This window comes from Triturus cristatus, chromosome 5_2, assembly GCF_964204655.1.
Source record: "Triturus cristatus chromosome 5_2, aTriCri1.1, whole genome shotgun sequence".
NCBI classification, from domain to species: domain Eukaryota; kingdom Metazoa; phylum Chordata; class Amphibia; order Caudata; family Salamandridae; genus Triturus; species Triturus cristatus.
The window spans coordinates 532800266-532813764 of NC_140588.1; the positions used below are offsets into that span (position 1 = coordinate 532800266).

General features: G+C 46.1%; 2 protein-coding genes across 32 annotated transcripts in view; both read left to right on the plus strand.

Annotated features, from left to right (window-relative positions):
- The first annotated feature begins 1691 nt into the window (after positions 1–1691).
- The window catches only part of CLASP2 (cytoplasmic linker associated protein 2), a 1832463-nt gene continuing 1820655 nt past the window's right edge, over positions 1692–13499 (plus strand). For all 31 annotated transcript variants that reach the window (XM_085607571.1, XM_085607579.1, XM_085607573.1 and 28 more), the window contains exon 1: positions 1692–2215. In XM_085607571.1, coding sequence (XP_085463697.1) covers positions 2036–2215 — 180 coding nt within the window. In that variant the 5' untranslated portion in view covers positions 1692–2035. The remainder of the gene's footprint in view (positions 2216–13499) is intronic.
- On the plus strand, positions 6119–8651 carry LOC146823257 (uncharacterized). Its single transcript, XM_085608142.1, has 3 exons — positions 6119–6329; positions 6487–6763; positions 7850–8651. Exons 1-3 carry the CDS (start codon positions 6137–6139, stop codon positions 8649–8651), a joined length of 1272 nt encoding a protein of 423 aa, XP_085464268.1. The 5' UTR covers positions 6119–6136.

Below are 13499 nucleotides of genomic sequence, written 5' to 3' on the forward strand. Positions count from 1 at the left end.
GGCTGGTATTAGGGCTGGGCCAGCTCAGCCATAAATCTAGGGTTAGGAATGTGGTAGGGAGGCAGGGGTATTTAAAGGTGGGCACCGGGCACAAGGCCCTCTTTCTCCTGGGAAATTTGTAAAGAGAAGACCCGCCCACCCACCCGCTAAGGAACAAGAATTGGGGGGGGGGGGGGTTGGTCAACAGGGGACATTTGTCGCAGAGGCATAGCGGACTTGCAAGAGGTCATCGGCAGTCGGAAGTGAGGGACGGCAACGGATTCGAGACGAAGAAAGGTGGTAATCACAAAGCGATCCAAGAGGAATACAAGAAACAGGTTGGGAAGGGAGCACACACCACAAACGGGGCAGTCAGGACCCAGTGGGCACTGGCAAGCTCCCCAAGGCCCTTTGTTCTGGTGAACCGGAAGTAAACAATTAATTACGCAACTGAGGGCAGAGCCTGTGGCATGGAAGAAGTGGGGTAACGGTTGCCGGGTCACCTTCGCAGAGAGGGGTGGGGGAACAGTCAACCAGGTTTGGCGGGCGGGAAGCACATTGGCTTGCCCAGGTAATAAAGAGGGTACACACCGGAACTGAAGAAGCACAGGGTTGGGCTGGGAACAAACGCTTATCCGGAAGAAAATGTGTGGACACCGGAAGTGAAAGGTCACCCGGCCTTGTGGGAACCGGCTGGTTACCCGGGAGTGTGTGGGCACCGGAAGGCAAAGGGTCATCCGGTTGGGTTAAAAGCAGACGCTTACCCAAGGAGTGCGTGGCAACCGGAAGTAAAAGGTTACCCTGTCAGGCTGGAAGCAGAAGCTTGCCCAGAGTGAAAGGGAAGGGTTGCGCCCCAGGTGATAGGTCACCAGGGTCAAGGTGAGCTGCACTGAAGGCAAGGCACAGTGTAGAGCTTATGGGGTAAGGACACAGGCTCTCCGGACAAAAATAATGATGTGTAAAGGATCGCTTGTAAGTTGGAAATGCCTAATAAACTGCGGCCTCAATTCTTCCATAAAAACACAAACTTGTGGTGGTCTGAATTTATTGGGATTCGGGTGGAGCGACCATGTGGGGGGTGCCTCTGCTGTGGAGTTTATACTATTAACATGGAATAGGGACGCTTGTCACATACACATGGAGAGACGGGAAGAAGTAGATAGGGGTTGTCAGATTAGTCCTTTGTTTACTTTCATGTACGAAGCAATCACTGTGCACTTTCTATCTCTAGCAAACGAAGCGACTGAACTCTACTCACTTCCTTCTTAAATAGAAAGAATGTAGCTCTAATACCTCGTTTTGAACGTTACCATGCGCTTTGTAGATTTGACGCAACGCAAACCTGAGTTTTCTAAGCCTACATATCTGTGCATCACCGACTCCTCCCTCGTTTAATCACTCCTCCCCAAAGATGGGGACGTGAGTGAGGACTAATCACACCGGCGCCATGTTTGAAAAAAACACACACACAAAATAAATTGCGAGCGTGGCCACAGGCCGGCTCCTCGTACAGTACAGAGAATTCCTGTCGTTAGTACCTTCCACATTGAAGTCAGGCAAAACGTCACGGGCTTTCTATTATGTTTATGGGTGAAGTTCCTCCTCCTTTCGGAGGGCCTCTCCCCATACGTTAGTAACTTATGTTAATAAGCCTGATCCTAGCATGGCAGCGGCCGTGGCGCGGCCCATCCCTTGCGCAGTCTGTGGTGCGCAGTGGTAGGGTCCTCGGGCGTTCTAGACAAGTTTGTGTGGGACGAGCGGCGGCCCCGTGTGACCCGAGAGCACTGACTCCCGCAGTGCGACTATCTTTTGACCCGAATTCAGGCACAGTCTCGTTGCCTAGCCTCGCTGCCCCCGCCTGTGCCCCGCCCTCAGCACAGCAGCAGCGCCCCCGGCGGAGACAGTGATTCCCTGCCCGAAGTTGTGAAGTTTTGGCCGCTCTCGGGCTGCAATGAGCGGGAGGAGCCGGCGCTGATCCCAGAGCTGCACAGGATACCCCAGAGAGGGACCCGCAGGTCCCCTGCCACCTAACGTTTGTCGCGGCTGGTCCCCCGACATGGATTACTTTCAGGAGCAGGTGCAGCAGAAGGACGTGGGCCGCCGGTTGCAGGTGGGGCCGGAGCTATTGGAGTATGTGTGCGATCCCCGTCGTTCTCCGGATCTTGAACAAGACAAGCAGCGCCTGGACAAGATAGTTGACGAGCTCATCGGCTGGGTTAACTCCAGCAATTATAAGGTGAGGAAATGCATGAGACTGGCATAGTCATAACACTGGTCTTGGGAGTGAACCAGTACCCATATGATGGTGATCGGGACTGCCAGGCTAGGAAATTATAGTATTATGATTGGACCCTACACTGTTGTGATAGAAATCCGGCGCGTATCATAGGAGATTCGGCATTTGTACCTGGGTGCTAAATTGCTTGCTTTTTAACCTGGATAGTTTGATTCAAATCGTTACCTCTCGACTTGAACCAAATATAGTGATTATGAACGAAACTATTTGAAGAGACATGTGTGACTGTAACACAAAACTACTTGAACCTTACTTTATGCGATCTTGTAACGTCCTAGGTGGTGTTTCACTCCTGTATCACAATATTATTCCTGTAGTCTTGTTTCAACAGGGCCCCACATATTCTATTTTCTCTGTGGACAGCACAGCTTTCTCTATAAAGTGCTTTGTTCTTTGGAGCTAAATCCATACTATACCCTGCCGCCTCCACTAAAAGCTGTCTTATAAAGAATTATCTGGAGCTAGTGCTGCAGTGCATATTCCATTTGAGTAGTATACTTTTTTCTGGACGTAGTACATTTCTATGGGAAAATAGTGTGATTCTAGTTGTGTCCTGTAACTAGTAATCAACACCTCTTAGTTTTATTGGTTACCATTCAACCTGTGAAATTTCCATTGGTTTTTTTTCTGGGTGCAGCAGTGAAACTTCCAAAACCCCATAAACGCCACCTGGATTTAGGAGAACCTGTTTGCATCTGATAAGCGTGAAATCTGACCAGGGTTGCTAAATACCCAGGTTTAAAGATCAATGTTGTTGGACTAGAAGTATTAGGTATTGGCCCAGCGCCCTCAGGACAAGCTGCAAAGGACAGATCTCCAATCCGTGAGAACATGTTGCTATGGACCGATCTTCAGATCCCTGATGTCAGAATAGGAGATACACCATTGGAGCGCTACTGCCAAGACTTGTTCGAAACACCCACCACTTTTAAGAAGGCCTTTCCTTCTGGAAGCACACGGATGTCAACATTGGGTCTTGTGAAAGGTTTTGTGCATTTCATATTTTTCTGGATTATCAACATCCAGAACTTGGATTTATTTTCAGTCTTACATATACACGCCAACGTGATGCTATTGAAGTTGAAACTATATTTTTATGAAATGTAGAAATGTACTTTCCTGGCCCTTGGTAACTAGGTCTCATTTTAGGCATAGACTCCTTCTAATTCGAAATGGATTTCTTCTTCTGCATGTACACTGTTCATTATTTTGTGAGGCACACAGACCAGCAGAGTCAGGTTTGTTAATTTTCATTGATGTTCTTGCTGTTCCGATCAACAACTTTCCATCACATGCACATAAATCTTTCTTTTCCCAAGGATCTTAAGCTAGCCCACTTTACCCTATTTATTCATTATAGTTCCCTGCTGTACATGTAACTAGTTTGTGCTGCAGTCTCCAGATAACATTAGCATAACATAGGCAGAATCACTATTCATGGAGGGAGTGGGAGGAGGGTAGTGCTTAGATGCTGTGGCAATATTGTGTTTTATAAAGCTGTGCTCTGATTTGCAGAGAATTAAATTCTTTTGCTCGCACCTTGATGAACTAATAATTTTATATGGAAGGAAATTGTATATAAACCTGTTATTTTGGGGCTAAGAAAGAAGACTTTTTGATGCTACTAGGGATGCTGTCTGTTTCTCTATTGATTTTGCTTCTCATTTGGAACTTAACATTTTCCCTGATTTGCACATTATTCTGTAATGCCCTATTCTGTGAACCTTTATGGTATTTATTTCATTTGCAATTGTGATAGCAGTACTGCAATCCTTTTTGAATTGTTGTCGTAAATCCTTAAAACTTACATTTATGAGCTGGAACTGAATTATTGAGTCTGTCATTGACAGTATTTCAATATGATGAGGGGTGCCTCATCTTGGGGACACTTGCCTCATACAATTGAGGTTTAACACTGTTCCGGATTAATCAATCTGTGGGTGAGTTGTTGAGGTATTATTTTGGGGTGTGAAAAAAGTAGGGGTTCCCCCGTGTCCACAGTCTTGATATTGTCTTGATATCTGTTCATTGTCTTAGGCAACATGAACCGGTGTATTTCTAAAAGGGCTAAATTTAGACATTGGTTTTTCAACAGGCTGTCAATCACTGCAATAGTGGTGCAACGTCATTTTTTTTTCTCCCTGTAAAGTTGTATATACTCCATGTTGACTCGGTTATATGATCCACTAACTCCTTTTCAGTACGAGTGGATGAATGATATGTGCCCAGTGCTAGGAAGAGAAATCGGGCCTTTCTGTTGCATAGTGCAGAAGATTCCACGTTTAGCTCTTGTCCTGCAGATGTTTTGTCAAACTTTTAAAACTAGCCCATTTGCAGTTGGTTTGCTAGTGCTTTTAGGCACGCATGATGGACCAGTCAAGTAAACAACACATATCGTTGGTCATTGACAAAAGTTGTTACTCAAAAACACATTCCTACTGAGTATCTATTTTATACTTTTATCTCTGCTGACATCTTCACCTCATTTGCTTTCAGCTGGAGCTCTGTGTGACTAAGGATTGATGCTTTAAAATGATTTGGTACCTTCCAATACCTTGCTGCAGATGGGCTAGCCCTCAAAGGTGTGTCCTGGCAGTACTACATCCACCCTAACAAACGCAAAAAAGAAAATCGAAATCAGTTGGTGGTTAATAAAAACCTCTTCTCCTACCCTTGCCTTTAAGGAGAAATACCCCGATGACTTTCATGAATCCCTTTGTATCATCCTGGTGTGTGTGTGTGTGTGTGTATATATATATATATATATATATATATATATATATATATATATACACGCACGCAATACCCATTGGACTCAAAGGGCTTCAGCCCCCCCCCCCCCCCCCCTCATGTGTGGCAGCCCGGGATGAGACAGCTTCCGGGCACACACACAGCCGCACCCGAGCACTTCACAGGTCTTTAATAGACCATTTACATGTTAATGAGGCCTTGCTGTTGTTTCACCCCTTCTAAGAGCGCCTGCAGCTCCACTCTGCCTGTTGCTTAAAGATTCAGCCCCCTCCCCCCGATATTTTTACTTAGCCCCCCCCCCGAAATGTGGCTCTAGTTGCGCCTCTGTGTGTGTGTGTGTGTATGTATGTGTATATATATATATATATATATATATATATATATATCACCAACATGGGGGAAGGTACTTACCGTGTGCCCAATTGCCTGTCACGCCCACCGTGTCACCTTTTCCTATCAGTGAAGCAGGCTCTTTTTAGGTCTCGGGACCATTCGGTCTGCCGAAGGCAGAACCGGAAGTCGAGAGATTTTAATGTTTTGGAGAAGAGGGGCTTGAACCCGCCCCTCTTCTCCCCTCTTCTCCATTGGCTGGCCTCTTCAATGCTGGCCAGCCACTGGAGAAGAGGTCCCGTCACTCCGATCATGCCCCGTCCTTTTCGGATCGGGGGGTGTGTTTTTTGCAGAAAGTCTAATTATCTCCTCCAGCCAATGGCTGGAGGAGATAACAGCAAAACACGCCCCCGAATCCGAAAAGAACGCTGCGTTTCTCCGAGGCATTTCTGCTCTGCCTCGGAGAAAGGCGGTGGTGTGCTTGCCTTTTGCTCTGCCTTGTTAAAGCTTCTGTTGCTGTTTGCTTTTTCCTTTGGGCTCGGGAGGGGGGGACAGAGCAGTTACTATGCCACGCCCCACGCTGCTTCCAGCGGCCCGACCTCCGCTCGTCGCCGTGTTTACAACTGCGACACCCGTGACTAGAAACACACGCCTTTACAGCAAACTCATTAGCTGGGATGGGGATCCTATGTCGTCACTAGATTCCCATCATGCCCCGGGCTGTATCGCAGGTGCACTGAGACAAAACTCCAAAGGCTTCGGCGAGTGCAGACAAGCAAGATGGCGGGCTCCTCTGATCCCCTGGAGGAGATGCTCTTCTCCGAGGTGGACGAAAAAGCCGTCAGCGACTTAGTAGGTTCTCTGGAATCGCAGCTGACTGGACACGGGCCTGGTGCAGCGGGGGGTGGAACTTGGGCTTCTCGGGGGCTGAGCACTGCTCAGCCGCAGCACAGAACTGGTGGCTCAGTGCTCAGTAGAGGAGCGACTGTAAGCGGAAAAAGCCGTCAGCGACTTAGTGGGTTCTCTGGAATCGCAGCTGACTGGACATGGGCCTGGTGCAGCGGGGGGTGGAACTTGGGCTTCTCGGGGGCTGAGCACTGCTCAGCAGCAGCACAGAACTGGTGGCTCAGTGCTCAGTAGAGGAGCGACTGTAAGCGGCGGCAAGAGCCAGCTTCTCTCTACTGTCAGTGCTCAGCCTGTTGCAGGTGCGCATGTAAACAGTCAGGGCAGGCAGCAGCAGCCGTCACATGGGGCACCCCATGTCACAACATCGATGGCTCCCCATGCCAGTGTATCACTAATGAGCCCGTCTGTCCCAACCACAGCGCTAAGAAGTTCCAAATCACCAGCAGCCACTTTGCCACCGGTGAGCCCTTCTGCCCCTGCAATAAAAATAAACTCCGCGCCCCTACCTTCTTTATCTATTTGGGAAAAAGGGGGTGGTGATGGACAGAGTTTCTGAATGATGCAGAATACTCTTACCAAGTCAAGAGATCATGGTTTTAATCCATCACCGTTTTTTTTTAGCTCACTGCACCATCCCAGCTCAGAACCTGGCTACATGCAAATTAGTCTGTACCTGTCCCAGTGCATGATGGGAACAGGGCAAACCAAACTACCAAGCCAATTCTTATACTGGGAAGGAAACAAGCTTCCGGGGACCGGTTTCTGGCATCACAGCCTTCGTCGGCCCGGCTTGCCTGAATCCTGATGGTGCAATGAGCAAGGGACTCACGTCTGAGCATACCCTCCCACACCGAGTGTGGATAAAATCGATTTGGGAAAAAGGGGGTGGTGATGGACAGAGTTTCTGAATGATGCAGAATACTCTTACCAAGTCAAGAGATCATGGTTTTAATCCATCACCGTTTTTTAGCTCACTGCACCATCCCAGCTCAGAACCTGGCTACATGCAAATTAGTCTGTACCTGTCCCAGTGCATGATGGGAACAGGGCAAACCAAACTACCAAGCCAATTCTTATACTGGGAAGGAAACAAGCTTCCTGAGCATACCCTCCCACACTGAGTGTGGATAAAATCGATTTGGGAAAAAGGGGGTGGTGATGGACAGAGTTTCTGAATGATGCAGAATACTCTTACCAAGTCAAGAGATCATGGTTTTAATCCACCCCCTTTTTCCCAAATCGTTTTATCCACACTCAGCGTGGGAGGGTATGCTCAGACGTGAGTCCCTTGCTCATTGCACCATCAGGATTCAGGCAAGCCGGGCCGACGAAGGCTGTGATGCCAGAAACCGGTCCCCGGGAGCTTGTTTCCTTCCCAGCATAAGAATTGGCTTGGTAGTTTGGTTTGCCCTGTTCCCATCATGCACTGGGACAGGTACAGACTAACTTGCATGTAGCCAGGTTCTGAGCTGGGATGGTGCAGTGAGCTAAAAAACGGTGATGGATTAAAACCATGATCTCTTGACTTGGTAAGCGTATTCTGCATCATTCAGAAACTCTGTCCATCACCACCCCCTTTTTCCCAAACCTACCTTCTTTATCTACACCTATCAGGAGCTCGACTCTGCCTGTTGCTAACAGTCACTTCCACCAGCCTACTCAGCACAGCTCCGCATCACATACGTATCCTGCAGGGGCAGTCGGCAGTGCAAGCAGCAGTAGTTCAAACATGACTATTCTATGCAGTCCCAAAAGTGCATCTCCCGCCGCTCATCAAAGTCCGCTTCAAGCCAACTTGATGTATGGCGCCAACCAGTCCTCTGTCCATTTTCAAAGACCTCAAGCTCACATAGCAGCCATTACACAAAATGGGCATTGTAGCTCAGTTGACCCTCTATTTATGCAGAATGTGGACTGTGCAAGGCGCACTTACGCACCAACGTCAGCAACACACGTTGTCAACCACCAGATTCCATCTATAACTCACTGTAAACTGGACTCGCAAATGCAGCCTAAAACATCAGTTGTGCAACTTCACCATGCTGCAGGAGCCTCGCCTTGCAAACCCTCAACGTCTCTTCCAATGATGATGCCTCCCACAAGTATAACGCACAATACTCCATGTTCTGCCTCTGTAGTGTCCAACAACGACACCCTGCGCACCAGTATTACACCGTCACCCCTTGGGTTGGGTGTTCCATGTTCTGCTGCAGGTGGCATGCAGCAGAGCACAGTTGCACATGTCATGTCCAACCCATCACTGTCGCCATCACTGAGGCATGCGATGGCGACTCCACTGAGAATAGTTTCCCCACAGCTCATTATGCGGCCTGCTCAACAAAGCACAATCCAGTTGCCTCCAGGTCTTTCTATACCACCTGGTAAGTGAAATTGTAATAATTGGAGCCTTCTTAAGTTTTTAATTTGGACACACCATTCTGTATTCCATGAACGGTCTCGGCATTGTTAAAGTTAGAGCTATTGGCATTGCTCATGACAATGCCGTTTCTTTAAATGTTTTAAAAACAAAAACATAAACAAAAATAATGTCATGAGCAATGCCAATAGCTCTAACTTTACCAATGCCGAGACCATTGCATTGTAAATGCTTGTTAAAGATGGACACTGACTGCATGGTTTGGTCAGGGAAGGCATCCGAGGAAGGTATTCAACTGAAATGCATTATGCCAATCCATTAAAACCGCTGGTCCAAACGATCCTCTGTGTGTGCCTGCTACTTCGTTGTGGGGGGCTTTGGTAGTGATATGATATTTTTTGATTCTGTTGTTTAAGCTTGGTTCCGTTACTTAATATATTTTTTTTTTCATATTCATCTCTTGTTCCTGTGGAAGCGTGATTTTTCATTGTAAGTCAGTGATGTTATACAATATTCCAGTTAAATAACCATCTTTTACGAACACTGGAAGAGGCTTAAACATGCAAATTTTAAATGGTTAAAACGTGCAACTCCTAAAGCATTCTACACGGTTTTTCGGGACTATTGCATTTTTATATTTTTGTTTGCTGCTCAGACTTTCCGCCATACCTGATAATTACATTATCACAGCAGCAGTTTATACTGTTTAGGTTTAGCATCATCTATTAGATTCGTTAGTGTTGTAGGGTCTTTATAGTGCCCAATTGAATTCTTATCATAAACTAATTGATAGCTTTTTTCATGAAAATAATATTTTGCCTTGCACATTAAAACGTGCCATGGGTGAGTAATTGGAAGTGGTACAATACTTGTTTAATCAAGCCTCATCGCTTTAGGCATCTTTATTTATTGTATATTTTCTTAGCTTAGCTTGTGATCTACATCCTGTAGTATTTTCATTCTTCTACACTTTAATTATCCTGATCAGGGTACCGATGTCCGTACATATAAACAAAACATTCATCATCGTTGAACTGACCTACTCTGAACGTTTTAGAGACCCTTTCACTGCACACAGCCTTTGTATTTTTTTTTTCCGGCTGTCATATCCTATGCTTTTCATTCACATTTTAAGACTGGGTGTTTGTCCCTCTTGTTGGCTGATGCATCTTATTTCGTAGGCGACGTTGTACTTGAGAAGAGCCAAAGTTAGTCCTCAGTCTCTGGCATTTACAGCCCTTCAGACAGTCCTGAATCTTGGCATGACTTCATTCCCATCGACGTAGATGCATTTTTCTATGTTGTAATTAAATCTGAACTGTGTAGTATAGACCCTGTCGGTGACAGAAGCCTAGGAAGTCTAGCTATGTCCACTGTGGCCGTCCACTAAGAGTCTTATTTGCAGGGTTAGTGGAGTGCATTTGTTTTTTCTTGAAATATTTGTGTTATATATGCCTTAGAATAGTGTTTGTCCCTGTACTGTTAATTTAGAATTTTGTTCTGATGCTCTATTCTAGAAGTAGAATCACTCTCTCTTCATTTTTGGTACGGTGCAAGACCTATTTGGGGAGCATTCTTTGGTTCATTCTGATTTCTGCTTTCGTTGGTTTGCTGTTCTGTTGCTCTAGTCTTTTCTTTTGATCAATCAGGATTTGTATAGCTCAGCTGCATCACCCATGTGGGCCTCGAGGCGCTGGGAGATCCTGCAGCCTGTTCTCCTATTGGTTGAACATCCAGGTCTTGATGTCTTTTCTAAACTGCTGGAGCGATGGTGAGGTTCTGAGGTGCAGGGGGAGGTTTTTACAGGTCTAAGCCGCTAGGTGGGAGAGGGAGCCACTGAATAGAACGTATTTACAAAACATTTTACTCTGACGCCACCACCGGTTTATGTAACATACTGGGGGCTCGGATAGTAGGCCACTGCCTAGTAGTAGGACACGTTTGATGCGCTCCTCCAGGACACAGAACTGGTCATGTGCCTCTCACTGTCTAGAAACAGTTATGGGCCTTTGCGCGCACACTAGTTTAGCATAATACCACGGCCAGTCAGGATACCTGTTTTTCAGGAAGTTAGGCATACAGGGCAGGCATACAAACCTTGTTTAGCATGAAGAGTACGTTCCTATTCCAATAAGTGTTATATAAATAATCCAACAGCACAACCCAGAAAAGCATGTTAAGATTCTTGGTTGGGTGGGGGGGGGGGGGGGGGGGGGGGGGGTGATGGAAAACACAATATAAATACTAATACATTACAGTATTTAAAAGATCTGCTGAAGATCTACAATACACAAGCTATGTCTCTGTAATAACATTGACCTATTCTATTATCAAAAGTAAAATTCTTTCTTCGACTAATGTCTCAACAATGGTAATTTACCTTGGCCTTAATAAATTCTTGTTTTGTTGAGGTAGTTATGAATATAGGGCACCATCACCCTCTCGGAAGACAGCACAACTGCTCATTGTGCGTACGGATTGGAAAACTTGACCGGAATTTTGGAGCGTTTGTGTGCATTAATGGAGTGTGGGCAAATATAGATGGGATTTCAGAGAGTACTAACATCTGGAGATTTTCCGGAGAGCAAGGCGTGTGACCAGACAGAGAGTGCCAAAAGACAATAAAACACCAAAGCTTCTGCTAAATATGATGCACAAACAGTAAAACTCCACCGTGCCCAGGAAGCTGCATGGTGAACGGTGCCAGGAAAACATTAAATGAGCAGGTGACCGTCGCCAGAAAACATTAAATGAGCAGGTGACCGTCGCTATCGGTTGTAAAAGTGTACGCATTTCTCATTGCAAGGTATGTTGATATTCGAATTGGCTTTGTATAGCGCAGATTCTGCCACTAGCATGTACCACTATGGTTGTGCAGGCCAATTATTTTCCTACATGGTTCTAAGGTTTCAAGTGCAGAACAGAGTCTGATTAGGCCAGTTACTTTGTGTTGTATTGGCTTTGCAGTTTGGAGTGGGCTAGATTTTGCCGGTGGGTTTCCTAAGATTAATCTGAGCAAAAACAGCAAACCTTTATAGAAAGCCTCCCTACAGGGTGAGAAGTTAGGCATCTGTTGAACGACGAGAAGGAATCCAAAAAAGTTGACCTCTTTATTTAGATCCCAGCCAATCACTGGTTCAATACTGTTAAGAATGACAAAAGAACATTATAAAACAAGGACTACAAACAGAACACCAAGAGTGGAAAAATGACACGAGGAATCGGGAAACAAAAAACCAGCGGAAAGGGTAAACGCACGCTCACATAAAGACCAAACATAGGAAAGTGAAAACAGAGCAACTTTAGAAAAGTGTACACTCTTAACTGGAACAATATCCTAAAGACCAACAAGGAGCCCTTCTTGGAGGCAGTCAATGAAGACGAAAACATGGTGCTTGATTGACTTAACTTCAACTTTCTCTAGATACTACTAGGCACGCTGCAGAATTACTTTCTGCCTCTGACCATCGTAACTATTCCATGCTATGAGCTATTGAAGAATACAATGAAAAGACTATTGTACAATCACAACTTCTGTATATATGACCTAAATCTGCTGTGACATGAGATTGCCCTAGATGCGAGGTGTGTGTGTGCACATTGCATGTGTAGCTCATTTATGGTAGTAGACTTTTTAGTGTGTGAGCTGGAGTACTGGGGCCAGTGGTGATCCACTTTGGTTTTGCATGGACAGCATACCTCTGTATGTGTAATACCTGCATCCAAAGGCTAGCAGGTTGAGACCTAGGCACTGAATTGAGGAGGACGGAGATAGGGCTTCCTTTAGAAATTCCATGAGGGTCTTTTGAGCAAAGGGCAGTTGATTGACACTCCTTAAGTAGTGCCATTTGACAGATGGTAGGGGTGAGGAGGGAGACTGCAGGTCCTGTTCTTCAAGGTGAGGAAGTTTGTGGGCAGAACCTGCCCTTTTGCCTGTCTCTGATTACTTCTTCAGGATGGCTCAATTCAGACAGGTGCAGAGATCTCACACTTGAGTGTACCACCGTTTTGGTTACTCCAGCTTGGAATCAGCATCCCTGCTACCTACTGTGTGAACATTCGCTTTACACACAGACTATGTCTAGAGAGCAGCCTCGAAAGTACGTTTGAAAGAGAACCAACCCAAACCGCTTCTGAAGCCTCGGTGTATCCACATCCCTTGTCTGGAAAATTTATATAAAAGTGGCATGTACAGCACCCCACTTTGTTACAGTACAAACTTCTTACTGGCCAAGAAATGGGGTTCCACAGAGCACACGAAGAGCTGCTGTGTAACCTAGGTTGGTGTCTGCATGACAGCCCATCCCCCAGAGATGAAAAGACATCTCCTGAAGTCTGCTCTTTATATTGGAAGAGCCGAGGATCGGCTTAAAAAGCCTACATGCCTTCTGAGAGAGGAAAGGTGTGTGCTTCATCCTGCAGGAGGAGAGACTGTCTGTGAGAAGAGGCCCAGGATGTTATGACATGTGCAGCGCCTAGAGGAAGCCAAGGAACAAAAATAGAAAGGTGAGGGGACCGGATTGCAAAACGACCCCCGGGTCTCTGTGCATTTCTTGAATGAACTGTATCACTACTGCACCAGAGCAATGATTACTGTCTTACCTAGTAGTCCACCATTGAGCTATAGGTACTGCTACTTCTGGCAAAGAAATGAAAGATGCAGCACCGCCGAAGCAGTGAGTAAGGATCTATTGAGGCTGCATCTTCCACAAAAACATCATTGCTAAGAATCATGATGGGAGGCACAACTGCTACATCCGATCACCAGTCTGAAGCCAGCCACAAGGACTGTCGCTGCCAAAGATTGGCGCAAACACGCAGACCTGTCCAACTAGTCAACTCTGTGAATTCAATATGCAG

Excerpts from the sequence above, each read along its gene's own strand:
- LOC146823257 (XM_085608142.1), top strand. The coding sequence starts at position 6,137 with ATGGCGGGCTCCTCTGATCCCCTGGAGGAGATGCTCTTCTCCGAGGTG. Across the intron at positions 6,330-6,486 it reads AACTGGTGGCTCAGTGCTCA|TGCTCAGTAGAGGAGCGACT; the intron begins GTAGAGGAGCGA and ends CTGGTGGCTCAG. Across the intron at positions 6,764-7,849 it reads ATAAAAATAAACTCCGCGCC|CCTACCTTCTTTATCTACAC; the intron begins CCTACCTTCTTT and ends CTTTTTCCCAAA.